Genomic DNA, 19848 nt, shown 5'->3' with positions numbered 1-19848 from the left:
TCTTGAATAAATGACATAAAATATGAGCATAGCCGACAACAAAAAATGCCTTTAGCAATGATACCCTACGCTGAAAACAACCTAGGCAGAGTATTTGGGGCTTTAAATACTAGCACATGGGTGAAACTGGCAAAGAGATAATTTACCTCAGATAAACCACAAGCACAATCCCAACAATACTTATGAAGCAATAAATGCAATCAATTTTGATTGTGTTTAGTAGCCACTTATGCATCAGATTGTCATACATCTGTAATCTAGTCTAGCTCTGAAGACTGTCTTAAAGAACACCTCTTTTTAAACAGTCTGTGGACTCCAGGAAGCATTATTCCATGTCATTAAAAAAAGACACAAACATGCCATGGATGGTTAATGAGACTATTTCAAGATATTATTCTAGGTGGCATTTGACAACTGCTAAATTTTAAAAGACCCACGCCTGCTAGTGAAGGGATTTTCAAGTGAATGGAAATTCTTTAATGTATTCCAGGAATGTACTATCACCCAGAAACTCTAAATGATGTGTTATGGGGCCCTATCTTTACTAATTGGCTACGTGCTCAGTTTCAGATCTCCTGTTTTGTTATTTATGGAACATCAGATATAATATTAAATCATGGTGTTGTTTCTCAGTGCTCATTAATTTTGGTACATCATGATCTAACTACTTGGGTGGCAACTATTTTCCTGGAAGGCCATTTTGGGATGGGAGTGAGAAATTCAAACTAACTCATTGAAATGAGTCTGCTGTTGTCCCAAATGTTACTTTCTCCACCCTCTTCAGTCCAAGGGTGGGGAAACTCCCCCACCCCTGCTGTTATGAATTGCAGGTCACTTTTTGGTGGAGACAGAGGTGATGTTGAGCAGCAGCTATAGAGTCAAAGCCAAAAGTGTTCTTTCTTAACTAATATGGAATGAAGATAGCCCTATTTCAATTCTCATCAAGGTTATCTCAAATTAGAATTCCCACTTCCATGCACTAAGAAGTAAGCACCACAAGGCTGGAAGTGGTGATTGTCAAATAACTTTACAGAGGGTTTTACAAGGCATGAAAAATAAGGAGGATGTAGGAAGGAAGGAACTCTGATGGGAAAGAAGGATGGGGCATCTTCGGGAAATTCGGCCAAATCAGTGGACCACAGGATGGCCACCTGTGCTTTAGTCTTTAAGGATAGCAATGTAGGCTCTGTTTGACCCAGGTGTCTCCAGTTCCTGGTCTCTAATATAAATGCATCTTAAAATTATTTTCCTAGCATTTACTACATTTATATACCACCTTTTCCTGCAAGGAGCTGAATGTGGTGTGTACTGCAGTTCAAATCCCCTCTCAGCTCACATTTATCCTCACAACAATACCTAACGGTAGGTTAGGCTGAGAGATGGTGATCAGGCTAAGGTCATTCAGTGGGCCGAGTGGGGATTTGAACCCTAGTCTCCCAGGTCATGGGTCCAACACTCTAACCATTACACCACCCTGGCCCACACTTGGACATTTTTCACACATGAATTGGAATAATGCCCTTTGCTCATGAGAAACAAAGAAGGAAGAAAAACTTTGCTAAGGAAAAAGATGGCAATATACATCTGCATTATCTAGCATCTCTGATGTCATGCTTCTTTTTAACAGTCACCTTATAAATATTCATCAATCCTGGTATTTAGATGAGTCCTGAATTATGAAGTGTTGGTGGCACACTGCTAAAATTTTCTGTTCAATACAGAGTCGAAATTTTGTTTTGATGCAGCTGCAAATTTTTTTTGGTCAGGCTAGATAGATAACATATGCTACACCACTGCACACCGTTGTGCTTTAAAGATGAAAGTATTTTTATGTAGGTCAGGTTGGGCTTCTCTGGAGAGAGCAAGAAAAAAAATGTTGGGAAATGAAAGCAATATTGGGTTTTATTTAAGTGATCCAGCACACCCCAAAATTTCAATTACACAAAGGCTTGAGCTTTTCTCTAGCCCTGTCCATCAATGTGATCTTCAGCCGTTAACTTTGGCATAGGATAAGCCAAGCTGACTGGCTAGCATATTACTTGAGAGCTTTGGGGCCATATTCTGTCATGCAAATTATTAGGAAAGCCTCATGGGTAGATGTTGATCAAACTCCTTGCCAGTGTAAAGAAACTGGAAGTCAGTCAGCTCAAAATCAAAGCACTATCTATCTTCAAGCACAGTGCACAAGTTCAAGCAGAGAAACCAGCTTATAGGGGTGGTCTCATGACTCCCGACCCTCTAGTAGGAGCTACAGAGGAAGCTCCCATCTCTTGTCTGTAATGTAACACGGTGAGGAACTTGCCCTTTCTTCTGATGCAGTAATGCTTTATCTTTGACAAGTGAGAGGAAAAAGTTGAAACGGGAGAGAGTGAAATGAAAGCATCTGTAGTACATTTTGTAGCCTCAATGTTGTACTTGAAGTAGTTTTCTTTACCACTTATTTATAAATATTTCTCTTTGCCTTTATAATAGGGCCTGCGATCCAGAGAGTGTAAGCCATGCTGGATACCATTCCAGTCCAGAGACTATTCTGAAGTTGTGGTGTTCAAACTATACTTTGGGTAGAGCTGAGCCGAGCATTCTGAAATTTTATTTGTCAACTATTTGTTGGGCAGATAGGGGAGAAATGACCTTCCCTGGGGGGGGGGGGAAAGTCGAGGTGGGGAACATAAATTTAAGGTAATAAAATGAGCCCTGGTGGATGCAGCCAAAGGCCCATGCAGTCTGTTCACCCAAAGGCCTACAAAAAGTTTGAAAGCAGGACATGAGACTAGTATTTGGGGAGAAAGTGCTGCCTCTAATACTACCTAGCATTATGGAGGTTTTTCATTGTCTCTACTACTACCGCTACCCCTATGTTACTCACAACTTCCCACCAGCCACATTTCCTGGAATGCCTTGCAAGTAAAAACACAGCATGTCACATTGTGTGGCTCCCAAGACATTTCTGGAAGTGAATGGCTGCTAAATGTCTGAGCATTTGCCTCTGGTGTGGGACGTATCATGTCCTTCTGGATTGTGGCTACACCATGCATGCTCTGTGCCAATGACCTAAAAAGCCACAGAAGGCAAATAAGAGCTGTGTGCTGTTAAGCTGTGCATGGCATAGTTCATAAATCTATTTTTGTAAAGTGGCTCAAACCAATCCAGCTGTCTTCCTTAGGATACTTTCACTTGCTCTAAAAATCAGCTGGCCCTCTAAAAAACCAATAGTATTACATTTTTTGGAAGGAGTTAGAGAGACTGAAATGAGAAACATAAATCACATAGATTGTTGCTAATAAACTAATGGCATTGAGTGGAATGAAAATTGTATGATTATACAGACTCGGTATTCTATAAATATGTACAGCCTATGCTGAGAAGGAAGAGCACATCTGTCTCATATTTTATCGGCTTCTAAAGTGGCTCAACTGTGTTTAAACAAACAGATGTGTCTGGAGGGTGCTGCTCTTGCTACCAACAAAACTTTAATTAAAAGAGGGCAATGAATCTTATCCAAGGTTCATTTGTTCAGCAAAACTTTAAAATATTTAAACAATTTTACACGATCATTTTACAGTACTTAACACTCAGCATTGTTTATGTCCTTTCTCTTATTTATCTTTTCCACAGGCTTCTAAGGTAGTCGGTTTTTACTTCTCTGTCATAACACAAGAAGTAGTCATGGACATCCAATGAAGCTGAATGTTGCAAGATTCAGGACAGAGAAGCAGCTGACCAGGTACCCTGCTCCCTACCCTGCTTGCACCGGGGCACAAATTTGGGTCCACTGGTGAGGTGGGGACTTCAATTCGCGGAAAGGCAACTCTGGATTCAACACAGTACTTTTGATAAATACATTGATAGTCGCCCTATTGGCAAATATCTAATATGATTTTACACTTATATCAAGGTATAAAAAGTATGATGGGAAAATGCAAAACACCTTCATTACAATTGTGCAGTAATGGACTGGGGGGGGGGGATATCCAGAGAGCTTTTGAACAGGAACCAAAAGCACAAATTAAGCAGTCTCTCTGACATGCTGAGACAGCACTAATGTTTCAAATACTTTTCTTCTGTATTACAGCATGGTAAAAAAAAATTAAAAGAGTTATTGATTGATAATCTTATTAACTTAAAACATATTATTTTTCATAGTGGTAAAGCAATCAATGTTTGTACTCCTGCCAAGGGAAAGTTATTTATTGATCAATTAAGGAGTAATATTGGGCTTATTACATAAATTAGAAGACCTTAGCCAAGATTCAATATAATTGTTGATGAACAGTAAACCAGTACAGAAAGCTGTTCTCTTATCTGTTTGATTATTAATTAACTGAAGCTGAGGAAGAGCTTGTATATTCAAGATATGTAAGATACTACTCAACAATATATTATTTTCATCCAATACATTTGTACCTTCTTGAACAGAATGCATTCCGGGAGTCTGTTTCACTCCTGGAACCGTTCAAAAACCAAGGAACCAAGGCGCAGCTTCCGATTGGCTGCAGGAGCGTCCAACTGGAAGCCGCGGAAGCCATGCTGAACATTCAGCTTCTGGAAATCATTCGAAAACAAGAACACTCACTTCTGGGTTTCAATTGCTCGGGAGCAGATTTGTTCGGGAGCCAAGGTGTTTGAGATCCAAGGTACGACTGTATCTGATTTTTGAGACTCAGAATCCAATCTTTTTGTGTGTTTCCAATTCTGACTTCATCATCTATTACTTTTTCCTCATCTAAAATCTGCTAGTTGGTTCTCGATGGTTTCTTACCCTGATCCCAAGTTCTACGTTTTCACCTCCATAGACCTCCATGCCTTCATCTAGCAGACCAATCTCTTGGAAATATTCTCTGTCTACTATGAAGCATCCAATTAGTGCAGGGCTCCTAGACAGAAAAAAAGCAGCAAATATTAAAACATTGGAATTTAGTCAGCTTAGTGAATTTCATGTATGCCTCATTTAAGGTAAATTCCCCAACCATAAAATTTGTGTGTCTTATTCAGTCCCACCTCCAATAGTGGGATAAATTAACAAAGATCTGGCTTGCACTCAGAATAAGCTGAATTTTCTTCTGGACTGGACCAAAGCTGACCGAAGCCGTGAGCAACTTATTAATCTCGGGTACTGGCAGGAACCTGGTATTTTGGTGCTATTACTGAAGCATCCACACTAAGGTATTAATTGTGGTCCCTCAAGTAACCAATACATTCCTTGATTACATGGCTGTCCTGTTTATCCGCAGAGAACCTCAAATAGTTTACATGGACCTCCTACGATGTCTCCTACAAATAGTGTCCAGGCTAAGACCTTTGTAACTAATAAAATAAAATGCATTGCAAACTTTTTGCAGTCATAAAGACTCCATGTAGAACTGGGCTGCTCAAATGGGTTTCTTTAGCCCAGTTAAGATTAATTTGTGGAGATATCAATGCATGAATGGAGATAAGCAGCATTGTACCCATTGGCTGCACATTCACCAAAAGCTATTGGCAGCTTTTAGTAAATGCATGGATGGGACAAGGACAGCCAGCACATGCCATGATGCTTTGTTATCACCACATATGCTAGCTGCACAGGGCTACTGTGTGATAGATACTGATGTTGCAAAGGTTTCAGAGAACATTTTTAAATGCTTGTCTGAAGTGTGGCTCACTCCATCGTTCATTGGACTCAGCCACTCAGTTCAATGTAATGACTCCAAATACTGCCATGCAACAAGGGGAGGAAATGTTCAGGAAGACCTAGGCATTGCATCTTTTGGCCTCTTGTCCGGCTAGTCTTCAATGGCATTTGAACTGGTTGAGATTCAGCCACACAGTATTTATAAAGTGGCTGAGAATGGAACAATTAATCTGGCTTTAGCCCTACTCTTGCTTTGTCATGCAGGCTGGCAAATAGAAAAATGTCACTTGTGCCATTATGTGAGCAAAAGAAGTGCACTGAGGACAACAGGATGCTAATTAAAGGGGACAGGGGGTTGTTATAGAACAGGATACACCATTTTGCATTCATCAAGACAATGATAATCAAGCTGTGATAAACTGAGGCATCTGCTCCTGATGTGATCGTAAAAATTCTTTAAAAAAAATTAAATCACACCTCTGAAATCTCCCTTCCCTGCTTGTACAGATGATAACAAAGTGTTAGCTTGGAACTAGGGGAAGCTGTTCCTTGTGAACTTCATGATGAAGAAAATGCCAATCATTCCTCATTTATGTTGCATCAAGACATCAGTGCTATGCATGGGGGTGGAGGGTGGGGAACGAAAGTACATTCTTCACAGCATGGCAGATTTCCCAAATATATCCTCAAGAGAAACAGGCTTGCTTTTGCTGCAAACCTGCATATTTCAGCCTTTTTTTACAACCAGCCATGGCCTTCCATTACAGTGTGCCAGTGACTGTATAAATAGTGACAGCAGCTCTGTAATTTGTCATGGTTACATAAAAACAGTATTTTATTGGAACTGAAAATGCCCCACTGTGGGTGAGCCGTTGGCCACAGGGGTTTAACCAAATGACACCCAAATCCACCCGCATAATTTGATATTTTTTTTTAATGTAAGAAGAGGCCAGGTGGATCAGACCAAATGCCTATCTAGTCCTGCATCCTGCACTGGGTCTACCAATACTAGATGCCTACAGGAGGCCCTCAAGCAGGATATGAAAGCAGTAGCCCTCTCTTGTGGCTGTTTCTCAGCATAACTCACATTTACATGTTTTACCTTATAGGAGCAGTTGTGTTTTCCAACTTCCACCATGACTTGGGTGGGTTTAAATATCGGCACCATAATTCCCAATCAAACCCTTGTGCAGACAGAGGATACTCTTCTATTTCAAAATTGTCATATTTGATGTTATCAAATGATGGCGAAATGACTCTTTTTCTGTTTTCCTTGATTCTGGTTAGTACCGGTTCAGCCCTAAGGGGGGGGGGGGAGAGAAGACAATCAGAGTGTTCCAAGAGTTATAATCATCAGCTTAATTCCTATTTTCTTCCTTCATTTTATTTTAAATTTCTATACGACTTAGTATATTAAAAATTTCTCTAAGCGGTTTACAAAAAAACTGAAGCAGCAACAGTCAACTTTAACAAAATATTATAAAAATACACAGTTACATATAAAGATGTTCCATTAATGCAAAGTTTTAAGTATATAAAAATCTATAGCAATTCATTTTCCTTCTGATATACCATTCCTCTCAGCTTCCTGGTTCTCATCCAGAGTCCAAACTCTCAACTCACCCACAAAAGTCTCACAACAAGAAAACTTCCTAGAAACACCCTGGTATCTCACTCTAGACTTTCTTTTTTATGGACAGGACAAGGTGGATGGTATTTCTTTAGGCTCCCCACAGCTGTGTTCCATTCAGCTGCACTTTCCACACCCAGTTCCAGGTGCAGCAGGTTTGTTGAGGTCAAGAGGATGGGGAAAGGAGCCCCTCCTACTCATAGCTCTTCCTTCTCCCTCTCTCCTCTCCTCCTGCTCTGAACTTCTACTGATGTCAGTGGGATCCTTTAACTTCACTTAAGATCTTTAGAGCTCCTACACACAACAGTTTTACCATTTAGCATGTTTCCCTGTTACTTTCTTGCCTCAGTGATAAGAAGAGATTAGGACTTTCATATTGGTGACAATTATCCTTACAGCTTACAGCTGTCAAAGGATCAAGGATATCAGCAAGAACAGAGCTGTTCTAAGATTAAAGGCTTCTACCCTTTCAAAGAGTCTTCTTCTATCAAGATTGAAACCAGAAAACAAAACATAATCTTAATTTAGCATGTTTTAGTAATTGGCCAGGTGAGGCAGCCAAATAATTAGAAGAAGTTGACATTACAGTATTCCAGCACTGGTTATTTTTTATTTTATTTTTTGCCCACACATTTTAAATGGTTATGTTTACTCTGCATTATAGTTTGAAAGTTTTATCGATGCTAATTCATTGTGAATGTTGATTCTTGCTTCCATTTTACTGCATCTGGCATGAGCAGTTTTATGTATGCCCATTGTACACCACCTGGAATATGCTTGGATGAAGACTTGTCCAGATAGATTTAAATAAATTAATAAGCAGGCACTATCAGACACTGAAGATATGAAATACTGAACAGCGAACTTCAGCAAATCTCCAGCAGCAAAGGAATATTACTTATTATGTAACGGGTTTTTCCTGAAGCATGAATCTTTGACATACACTATAATTAAAGCCACTAATGAGTAGAATAGGTAATTACATTGGACAGTGCCTGGGGGGGGGGAACTCTTCCAGAAAAGTTATGCCCTGTGATCTATGGCTAATTCCCTGAAAGCATAAGGTATATCCTTCTGTGAAGAGGCATGTGGGAAGCAACCACTGATATAACCAACAACCATTTCCAGGATCTTCATAACTATAGTTGTGATGTAGCAACCACAGAAGCTGTGGCCTCTATATCTATGACTGTCTGCACAGCATGGTGGGTTCATTCATGTGAGCACAATTGAAATGGCTGGGTTAGTGCTTGGGTTGAAAAATAGTTATTGCCCTCCATCATGAGGAAATGGCACTTAAAACGTACTCATAGGCCTTGTCATTTCTTAGCCAGCTAGGGATTCTTAAGAAAAATGTTGTCAGCTAATGGATGATATGGTCTCATTTGTTCTGAAAGAGATTATACCCCCCCCTCCCCAATTATAGTAAGAATCGGTTAAGCCCTGCAATGATTCTCCTAGGAGGAGAACTGTTTGCGCCTGACCTGCTGCTTTCTCCATTTATAACACACCCCATTGCTTAACATATCACAGTTTGCTATTGGAAAGTTGTGATGATTTCCAGATTTTAATAATTACTAATTTGGCAGCTTTTAAAATATGTTGAATTAGTTTCACAGTCGAATAATTATCAGAATCTTTCTTGAAGAGATTAATTGCAGTTTTAGCCAGAACAGCACTGATTATGAACCACTGTTGCCCCCATTTCCGTTTTTTAATACTAACAATTCTGGGCATTCCCAGAATTCCACATGCAAATATGTGGCAATGTGCTCCAACACAGGTTCCTTCTTCTGATATTTACTTTTCCATGCCACAAGGCATATTTGGGGTTACATGCACTGAGAGGCAAATATTAAGAGTCTGGTTTGTGCAGAGCTTATCTTCAGCTGGAGGTGGAGGAACCAGCCCATTAATCTTGGTCTGCAACCAAGTTCTAGGTAACAGCAGCAGGGGTGGGTGATTTAGTGGGACACTGGTGCTTCCCTGACCTTCAGTTAAATGCATCACTGCTGCTTACCAAGAAAGAGAGGGGCGAAGTGGAAATGTTGGTGTGGTGCAAACACACCGGCAGAGCCAATCCAGTGCTACTACTGGTGCAATTTCATTTTCCTGGGGCTCCATGAAATAACAACTCCACAAAACCCTGCCACAGCACCCTGATCTCACGTGGGTGATCACATGGCACTCAATAACTGACCTGAGCCACAGTCAAAATTACAATGGTTTCGTCATAAAGCCACAAAGCAAAAAGGGGATTTAAACTCAGTCCCCCATCTTTAAAAATAAAAACCCAAAGCATTGTCTAATCTGGTGAAATTGGTTTCAGTCACCAAACAGAAAATTATTGATTTGAGTCATTATCCGAATCCACTTTCCATTTGAACACCCGTTATTTTCTAAAGAAATGCCCATACTGATTTATTGATGGAATTGTATTTTAAAATTTACAGCTAAACTCAGTGCTTCCAAGTTAGTGCAACATTTTGCACCTTAGAAAGCTATAATTAACTTTAATCATAAACCACGCAATAAGATGGGTCTGTTGCATATTAACTGAATATTTCTGCACATGCTTTATGTCAATAGATTGCTTAGGGACACCTTCTACCCCTGGCCCACACAAATGAAGAAAAAGTAGGAGACTGAGGACTTCAAGATCGTCCAACTTAGAACTAGACATTTTGGCTGCCATCCAGCAATCAAGCCCTGCACATACCATGGGAATAAGGAATGCTCCATTTTCTCATAGAGTTATGCATGTAATAACAAAAAATGGGCGTAGATTGCAAAAACCTTCTTACTAGTAACCCTAGCCAATGTTGTGCTTATTGCTAAGGTAAGCAAGTTCTCCAATTTTAATTAACTATAGTCTCGGGTATATTTGGAGGGGGGGGGGAATGCAGTAAGATGGTTCTATGAAAGCAGAATTAATTGCACCAGTTATGTCACTGGTGCCACTGATAAACATTACGCCCATTTGGCACATGGCACAGTCTTGGAGAAAGGTGAAGAGTGGTCCTAAGAGTGTGCCGTTCCTTGTTCCTATTTTAAGAACAGAACTAAAACAAGATGCACAATGAAAGCTCAGGTCTGAATGACTCATAAAGGCCAAACAACTTACTTTTCTGGCCTATAGGATTTATGCCACAGTGGCAAGATAATGCCAAGGAAGTTTATATTCAGGGAAGCTTATATATTTTGTGTTCCCTTTGTAACTTGGTTTGCATGTGTGTTTGTTTAGAAGGCTATTTAAGGTTTGGATCAGCAGGGCAGAACGATGGAACAGGGCATAGTGCTGTTCAACAGTATAAAGCAGCAGGGACTGAGATTAAAAGGAACAGGTACTGTATCCACCTTAAGAACTCTTGCTTCTTAGCTATACACAGCCAACCTGCATACCCCACCTCAATTTTCTTTTGTTGTAATTCTCTGTTCAGAAAATGGATTGAGCTTATCTATCCAAAATTCTTTCCCTATTCATATCTCCAGAGGACTTCTGTCCCTGTTCCTTTTGTGTGTACAGATAAGATCCCTCCACTGACATTATCTGACCACACAGGAATATTAAGACTACAGATGCCTTCATTTTTAAAAGATTTCAAAGTTTAAGGCCATGTTTTACAACCCCCTTAAATGTTTTTAGACTCTGACTGCATTATGAACCACTTGGCTAAAAAAAAATATCCCCTCCTTACATTCAAGGAAACTGAACAGATAACTGAGCATGTTAGCTTATCCTATCATACCTTCCTAAATGCAGGAATTGTATGTGAAAAGTGAGATAAATTGCTGTGTGTACCAAAATGATGATAGTTGCTGGCTCACTGTTTCTGCAGAGCACCACCACTGTAATGGGACAATGCCAAATTCAATATAGGTAACTTGCCTTTAACTGGCGTTCTTCAAGCGGTGACATGGGGGATCTGCACCTCCACAGAGCAGCACTTTATAAACTTCTAGAGCTTTACATTCTGGCCCTTGTCCTCAAGCAGAGATGTCCCATGTGCTATTCCTGGCTTGAGGGCAGAAAGAGCACCTTTCCCCCCTCAGTTCCTTTTTGACTGCCACTTTAGCAGAATGTAGGGACATCTCTTTCCCTGAGTTTTATCCTTCAGCATCTCTATTTTTACCTTTCCTCACATATTCTTCTTCAAAACATGATTTTAAAAAGCTAAACACTTTCTTTGTATTTCTTATCGGACACCTATCATCTTCCACCCCTTTCACCTCTTGACATAGAAATCAACTTCCATAGAATACAATTATATGGCACAGAGATGGTCACTTTAAAAGGTGTCAGATTTGTGAAACCTTTCAGGATCTGAAGACTGTGACTTTCTATGTCTTCTGCCTAGGTGATGCCCACTCAAACAGAATCCACCTTACTCTTTCATCAGGAATTATATACAGGGTAAGAACAAATAAGAATAGTAACACTACCAATACAGAGACTTTCTAAGCCATTAGCATGCATTCATTTAATTTTATCAGCCAAATAATATTTGCATGTTCTGAACCAAGCTATTCAAGATAGTTATATATTAAGAACTGTCTATATGTGACTTACTAAAGTGTTGTATGTAATGCTGAGTCTAGAGAAGCCAATGAAGCTTCAGCTATTGGCTTTAACAGCCCGATGGTCTGCCTGTTACACCAGGGACTTGCATTACATCTCACCAGTCTGGCTGTTTTCATGCAAGTGTCAGTGCACATGTACATCTCAATTATTCTTTTGTGAGGGGACAGCTATTATATCCTTAATCCCTCTCTTGCTCATATTGTTTGCTGTTATCTGCAGCCCTGAGTGACTGTCTGCTGCCTTGGCACCATCTAAAACAACAACAGGTTAAGCCTAACATGCTGCCAACCAATCAGGTGTCAAGGCAGTCAGCTTGATGATGTCACAGTACTACACAGTCAGTGGCATTTGGCTAGATGACAATGTAACAAAGCCAATTCTGACAGAGGGCAGGATCCTATGTGTTCATTTTGAATGGACTAATAGTTTCCCCACTGTTCAAAGTCCTCCAAAAATCAGTGGAATAGGGGTACTTTTCACACTTGTGTGCTCAGATTTAATCCAAGTACATTTTAATTGCATTCATTAACTCACTGAAAGCAATGGCCAAACTCCCGTGGAATTTAAAGGATGATGAAGACTTCATTTGTTGCCACTTAACGAATTTTTAATCAGTGGCTACATATTTAATACAGCATTAGAGGATTAGATCCCTACATTAGAGTTAATGCAGGAATCTACATTAACTCCTCTATAGAACTTTTCTGAACATGCGCAAACAAACTCTACCAAATGACATAGACCAGAAGCAGCAAGGCACATACCATCCCACGTTGAATTCTACATGTGCATCAAAGAGTGCAACTACGGGAGCCGTGGCTGCCCTCCAGCCACTAACACGAGAGCGAATCAGCCCCTCTTGCTTGTTGTGTCGAACCACCTTGATGAACCCAGACTTCCGTGTGTTCACCTCATCAACATATTCTGTTAGCTTCTCTTTGAGTTCTTCTGTACAAGGAATACAAAGGAGGTTAGGAACATCGGTCCGACTTCTGAGATGTGCTCATCTAGATCAGATCATAAACAACATAGGTTGGGCTATTTGTGTGTATGATATAAAGGGAGAGCGATGAACGGGGCCTTGAAAACTGCAGGTTTCCCTTGCATTGAATAAACACCAACAGTTTTGCAAAACACAGGCATACAGGAGAAGACATTTGAAGATACTACATAAGCTGTTTATGTTGAAATGGCCTGTGGTAAAAAGCCAGAGGTGTACATAAAGGGAAAGAAATAGGAGCCAGCTTCCTTGTTGGAGCCCAGCCTTGTTACAAAAATCTCTGCAGTAAATGATTGAGCTGCACAGTGGAAGTTTGGCCATTTGCTTCAGTGGGATGTGAACCACATTGTTTCCTTAATGCTGTTCTTAGATAAATCTTAGCAATATTATCACCCTTTTCCAGAATATCCTTGCTGATATATTTGCTAGAGTAAGCCTCAGAACAATATCACAGCTCTGATATCCTACTGGTGCAAGTATATATCTGTACACAGCAGTGTATAAATGTACTTGCAGGACTTTGTGTTGCTGCTCAAAAACCTACTCATGGGAGAAATTACTGTCTCCTCTGTTTATAACTCACTTGAAGTCTTAAAGTAAATGTTGTGTTGTTTTCTTGGTTTCCCCCCATAACCAATGAACAATTGCCCTTTCCTAAGAAAATAGGGCATGGGCAAAAACATTCCTGTATGTGTACCATAGTACTGCACAGTTATCTCAAAATTAAGGAGGAATGGTTGTACATAATGGATGCCCGTGCAAGAGAATTAACATCACATTTAAACATTATGCCAAATGATTGGTGGTAGGGCAGGCCTGAGGCAGATGCATAGCTACTGCATATTGAGTATACTCAGTTTTCTTAACATGTCTATAAAACAGACAGCTCATATAAATATGCTGCTTTGTGATGAAAATTATAAAAAGGTGGATTTCAGGCATTTTAGATTCTTCAGCGAAGTGTATAGGGTCACCACTAGGAAATACATGTATATAGTAATTAACCACAGGTGAATTATTGAGCTTTCCAAATCAATGATCAGAAAGGAGACTACAGTGAATAGACTACATGCTTCAAATGCTGGGCTTCAGTTTGCAAATCATAGTTTGCATGGAACCAGCATTGGAACTGCGCTGAGGGCTCACCCAGATTTTCATTAGTGCAGTGATTTGTAGGCACAGATCCATGCTTTCCAGACACGGGTCCAAGTGGGTTGTTTGTTGATTGGTTGGTTGGTCCTGCTGGACAAATACAACTGAATTGAAACAAACATCAATTGGTTTTTTCTGTGGATTGATGTCCGATTCAGCAGTAAACAGCAGGTTTTCCCAGGGAAAGCAACAGGATAGCCCCCCAACCCCCCCCCCACAACTCAGACCCCTGCCTGGAAAGCACAGACATATCTAAAAATCATCGTACAAGGAGAAGTCTGGATGAGCCCTGAGCCAGGATGGCAAATGAAATAGTTCTAAATAACTATGTGTGTTAAGATTTTTATTTAAAAATTTCATTATACAGTAAGATATAGAAAACTAATGGGAAAAAAGCATCTACAAAATATACAAATAGATACAGAGTCGTCTCTTAAAGGTTGTTCTTAACCCAATAGCCCAGGCATAGGCAAACTCGGCCCTTCAGATGTTTTGGGACTACAATTCCCATCATCTCTGACCACTGGTCCTGTTAGCTAGGGATGATGAGAGTTGTAGGCCAAAAACATCTGGAGGGCTGAGTTTGCCTATGCCTGCAATATCCCCTCTTAGCTCTCACTGAGGATCTTTCTTTCTTTTCTCCTCCTAGCCTCTCAACCTGGGAGACCAGCATTTCCCTGCCTCTCATGCCCAGGTCCCTCCACCCCCCCAATGGGTGCACCCTAGCAGAAGATGCCTAAGGAGAAAGAGAAGAGCAGGGGAAGGGGAGAGAAAGAAAGAGAAGGAAGCCGGAGGAGAAATGAAAGAGAGAGAAGAAAAAAGGGGGAAGAAACAATAAAAAAATTAAAAGGACTTCCGATTTCCCATCTGCTGGTTACATTTTTAAAAAATGTTATTTAAGACATTCAGTCCATGATAACACCCATCTTCTCCACTTTCTGTTAAACAATATCTCCTCCAAGTATTTTCTTTTCCCATAAAAACGTCGAAGAGGGGTTCCCAAATTATTATGATTAGTATTATTAGTGTCCATGTCAAAATCTCTCCACTGTGGTCCCATGATGAAATATTGGAATATTATTGCAAATGAAATAGTTCTAATGCTGCTGAGCCCCATCTGTAGGACAGGTGCTGAAGTAGAAGAGATCTGAAAGAAAGGCATTTTTCATCTGCATCATTCCCCAAAACGTTCTTAGCACAAAAGTCTCCCCTTATCACATTGCATTAATTAAAACACTCTGGAGTCTAAATATTAGTACATAAATTCCAAGTAAATGACTACGTGAACCAATTTACTTTTGCAAATGAATATTAACGTGACTGAGAAAAAGAGCCGGCAGTTAAGGTATATCATCACCATTTCTTTTTAAGACGGGGTGGGGGAATTGTCCTGTCACGTTTTCAAAATAAACAATGGGATGAATGGAAACAAAGGGAGGAAATGAATTATTTATGCCCCCTTCACATGTGCCTTCTCTCTGCTCTGACAACACATTCCATCTCTGTGCTGAAAAGATTCTGCTGCAGCTTTGGGGTTGTGGCTTTCTCTCTCTCCCAGTTAAACAAAGCACACACTTTGTAGCGATGAGCCAAAGCGAGAGGCATATTTGGCAAACATTTTCTTCTGCTGCACAACAGGCTCCCTTTGGGCAAGTTTTCACGAGTTATGAAAGGCGTGCAAAGATTTTGCACAGTGGGTGAGTGCCCCCGATACCTATTCTGCATATACCTCACCCAGTACCTAGCATTCAGGAGATAATAATTTAGCTGATGACCCCAACTGACTGCAGCTTCAGCACCATTTCCCCATTCGTTTAAAGGCCTCTTGAGAAATTACCATGAAGTATAAGAAAACATATGAGAGGAGAGCAGTTGTGGGTGTGGGTGGGGGTGCGCCCGAGAATGCACTAGTGGGGTGAGTGTAGGTTAGCTATCTGAAGCAGGAAGTGTCCTGTGTTTGTGAAGACTTCCTGTGGATTTGCGAACCCTCACTGTACACCTGTTATTTCGAACGCAATGTATTTTCTCTTTCACAAAATTGTGGCATGTGTGTGTGTTTTTAAGTGTCTTTGTATCAAAATATCCATATAAAACTCCACCTTCCATTCATTGTGTCTGTCTTTGTTCACCACTGTGGAAGCTCAGGACCCTCCATTTAGTGTAATGTTTAAGCATTTAGCTACGTACGCAGCATTTCTATGCCAAGTCAAATGCATAATGGGAATGCATTACTGGAAAACATAGCCCACTACCTCAAGGACTTAAATATCAATACCTCCAACAGAATCGTTATTTGTTCAGCCTCCATTCAAGGACAGTTTTGTTTATATTTTATCACTTGTACCGTAAATGCTTCTCCACTATCAATTTGTCTTAAATATTTAAACCAAACCTTCCCTATATTCAGGTGACATGAGAATAAATCTGGGTTCTGGGCACAGCTGGTTTCATTTCACACACGCACCTCATTCTCTATGTAAGTGACTCTTGCCAAGGCCCAAAGACCCACACTTACATTTGTCTAAAGTTAAATTTTGTACCATGCAGTATTTTAAGAGGCAATTAATCGTTTTAAGAACATTCTTGTTCAATGTTTATGTCTGTTGAACACACCATAATAAACAGGTTTGCATCTCTGGCACTCATACATAGTACATGTAGGCCAATTCAATTTCTAATAACAGGCACTTGAGTGTGTATATAGACAAATATGCTCCTGTGGCATAATCACACATGGACAGACTCACCCACCTTAAATGCACCCTTGGTCTTCAGCCTTGTGTGACTCTGGTAGACACAGTAACAGAATTTAAGCATATGTAAAGTGCTGGGAGATTGGATCTGGTGCAGGTATTGCTCTTCTGTTAATAAAGTGATCATAGCACAAATGACCTAAGACCTTTCACAGAGTGGTAAAGAAAAGTTGGAATGGGATATCTCTTCACACACCATTGAGAGGCTCATTGCTCATTCGGTCATGTGGCGCTCTAGCAGCTTTTGCCTGAGAACTGGTCTTATTCATCAGGCGCTTAAAGAGCAAGCCATTGACTTTTGTCCTTAGGCCTTATCTTGTCAAGATTGTTAAAGTACAAATCTGACATAAATGGGAGCTTTTCACCCAGGATCATGGCTGGATTTGGTAGATGCTCAAAGTCACCTCTGCGTTGTGCGTACTTTTATCAATTCCTCCCCCCGCTACCCAAATTGAATGCATTTCTTGACAGAAACATATCATCCTGACCTTTCTGATGCACGTACCATGCTGCCAGGGCCTTAAAGCAACAAAGCTTTCTTGTAGAATACAAAGAATTTCAAGTATGAAATTTGTCATACTTCTCATATAGATCAGCTCTGCTGAAACATAAAACGGCTTTGAATCTAATTGCCTTTGACAGTTTCAGAGTACAGTAACAAAGTGTGCTAGAGGACAGGGATTCATCCCTAGCAAATCGTTTTTACAATTGCCAATACCTTGGGAAGCTGCCTGATAGCAAGCCAGACCACGGGCTTACCAGACTTGGAAATGTCTGGTAGTGACTGGTCCACTATTGACTTGTAGCGGCTCTCTCGGATTTCAGGCACAAGTTTCTCCCAGGGTTGAACCTGGCCTTCTGCATGAAAAGCACAGACTCCACCACTGACCTATGGTTTGTGAATCATAGTTCTACTTAGTGTTTTTTTTTCCTTTAAAAAATGTTTAGGGGTACTCTCATTTTGATCCAAAAAAATCACCATTTTATAGTTCATAACGGAAAAAATAAATACAGTAAATGGACAAAGAGTCACAAAATGTTTAGGGGTATGTGTACACCTGCATCTCCCCGTGTCCCCCTGGAAAAAAGCACTGGTTCTACTCCTCTTTCCACCTCTGTAAAAAATTCAATACAGTTTACAAGATTTTTTTGGGGGGGGATTCAAAACACACTTCTTCATTGTTAGTTGGGGAAGGAAGTAGTTGCCTATATTCCACCTGCAACTCATGGAGTAATTTGTTTTATAGTTATTTTATATTATATTTGATAGTTATTTTGCCTCCCACCTCCAGGTACTTTAAAAGCCAAGCGCCTGGAAAAGGCACTAGCCTTTGGCTTGTTTACAGGGTAAGAACACCAAGTGTGTTCTTGGCCTGTGGCCTTTACCTTAGGCCTCTGTGAGGGGAGGAAGAGTATATCACATTGAGTGAGGGAAGAAGTTCACTTGGTTTTCTACATACAAAAGAGATGTAACCTGGAAAATGATTGCAGCTTATGCTGAGCTATGTAATTACCCACCCACCCAAATAATTTTTAAGTCTCCAAGATACTTCATGCATTTCCCAAGCTAGCCCACAAGCCAGAGGCCAGGAAGCCTTCTAAGCCTTGGAAGCAAGGACAGCTGTTCCAATCCCAGCAATGATCTCAAGCTTGGGCAGAGTCAGTTCATCTCTCTCTGCAAGACCTCCTCACAGGCCATGCAGTTGGTAAAAGCGAGGAAGGTTTACAAAAGGTATATAAAAAATCCCTACCTATATTTTAGCTGTCTGGTTACCCCAGACTTGGTCAGACAAGTTCAAGGACTGGACAACTATTGCCAAAAACAGGATTACACATCTGTTTTGCTCCAAAACTTGGGAGCTTCCCTAAGCTGTGTGGCCTGTAGGATAGATTGACGACCACGCCGCTCAAATTCATAACAATTTAGCTCAACTCTAATTACATCAGCTTGCATCATTTCCAGTTGGCATCATGACCTAATTGCTTTGGGTCTTGAACAGACGCATGGTAAATGAATAAATGAATTAATCTACTATATATTTTGGAGGGTTATTTGTCTGGCAACTATACATTTGGACACATCTGAAGATATTATAACTACATTTGCCCGAGATCAAGGAGCATGTTTTCATCTATGTTTCAAGAAAATTAGATGGCAGCTGGAGCCTTTCAAAACTGCACAGATTTTAACCAAATTTTGTACGACTGATGCACAAGTTTGGATCTAATTTGATGGCATTTTGAATCAAGATGGCAGACTGAACTTTTCAAAATTGCACTGATTTTAACCAATTTCAAAACTGCATTCATTTTTTAGTTTCTTAGAATTCCCAAGCAACCTTGGGTACAAGTCTGCTTGTATGGTCTACGTGGAAAATACAGACAAGGATTAATAGGAGAACAAAGCTGAGTGTTGCATCTCCATTCAGAAAGATAGCTCTCAAAGGAGAATAGCTGAAAATATAACTTTGTCCAATGATCAGCTGTTGCCTTTCATTCATGACTGTCTTTCACTTGGTAAAATATAGCACTCACTCGCTCATTCTCAATTTCTCATTAACTTATGGTTGGATATACACAACCTAATTCATTCTGTCCTGCATTCTCAACCAAATACAATATTAGTTCTAATATTGGCACTGTTGCTATTTAATCAGTGAGCTAGACTTCTGCAGAACATAGCAGGAATACAATCTAATCAAATTCCTTGATGCCCAATACATTCTGCTGCCGTTATTCACAATGTGAGAACAATTTTATTTTTACATGTGATGTCTCACATTTCTTTTTCAAGGCAGGATGACTCAGACTACAAAAGGATCACCTTCTCCATTTAACGAACAAAGAACCCTGGTGCTTGCTGCAAATGAGACTTTCCACAACATCACATATCATATCACTTACTGCATGAGTTGTAATATGAATTTGTAGCAGCAGCTTCTTACACTTTGGAGCGTCTTAGGCTTGAGGTTCTTAGGATTGAATTATGATCACAAAATGCATATAAAGAGCTTCTGCTTGTTATTTTTGCTATCCGATACTTGGTCAGGTGAGCTCGAGGGTTGCACAGCTATTGTCAAAAAAGGACTGCAGAAAAGGGCTTCTGTCCTATACTTCTAG

At 40.2% G+C, this 19848-nt stretch overlaps 1 protein-coding gene and 1 long non-coding RNA gene across 4 annotated transcripts in view; one reads left to right on the top strand and one right to left on the bottom strand.

Moving 5' to 3' along the window:
• The window catches only part of LOC308583807, a 42623-nt gene extending 26543 nt beyond the window's left edge, over window positions 1-16080 (top strand). The window contains exons 2-3 of one of the 2 annotated variants that reach the window (XR_014006414.1): window positions 3616-3724; window positions 14625-16080. This is a non-coding gene — a long non-coding RNA (uncharacterized lncRNA). Of the gene's footprint in view, window positions 1-3615; window positions 3725-9839; window positions 9969-14624 lie in introns of those variants that run through there. The other variant, XR_014006415.1, reaches the window with a different exon arrangement.
• GALNT18 (polypeptide N-acetylgalactosaminyltransferase 18) overlaps window positions 1-19848 on the bottom strand; it is a 364667-nt gene that overhangs the window by 63394 nt on the left and 281425 nt on the right. For both annotated transcript variants that reach the window (XM_081180632.1, XM_081180631.1), the window contains exons 4-6: window positions 12588-12771; window positions 6714-6911; window positions 4760-4874 (exon numbers count right to left, since the gene is read on the bottom strand). In XM_081180632.1, coding sequence (XP_081036758.1) covers window positions 4760-4874; window positions 6714-6911; window positions 12588-12771 — 497 coding nt within the window. The remainder of the gene's footprint in view (window positions 1-4759; window positions 4875-6713; window positions 6912-12587; window positions 12772-19848) is intronic.

Source organism: Podarcis bocagei, assembly GCF_964188305.1.
Source record: "Podarcis bocagei genome assembly, chromosome: 1".
In the NCBI taxonomy this organism is placed as follows: Eukaryota; Metazoa; Chordata; class Lepidosauria; order Squamata; family Lacertidae; genus Podarcis; species Podarcis bocagei.
Note: the sequence above shows the minus strand (reverse complement) of the source record. Positions and strands in the feature narration are given on the sequence as shown.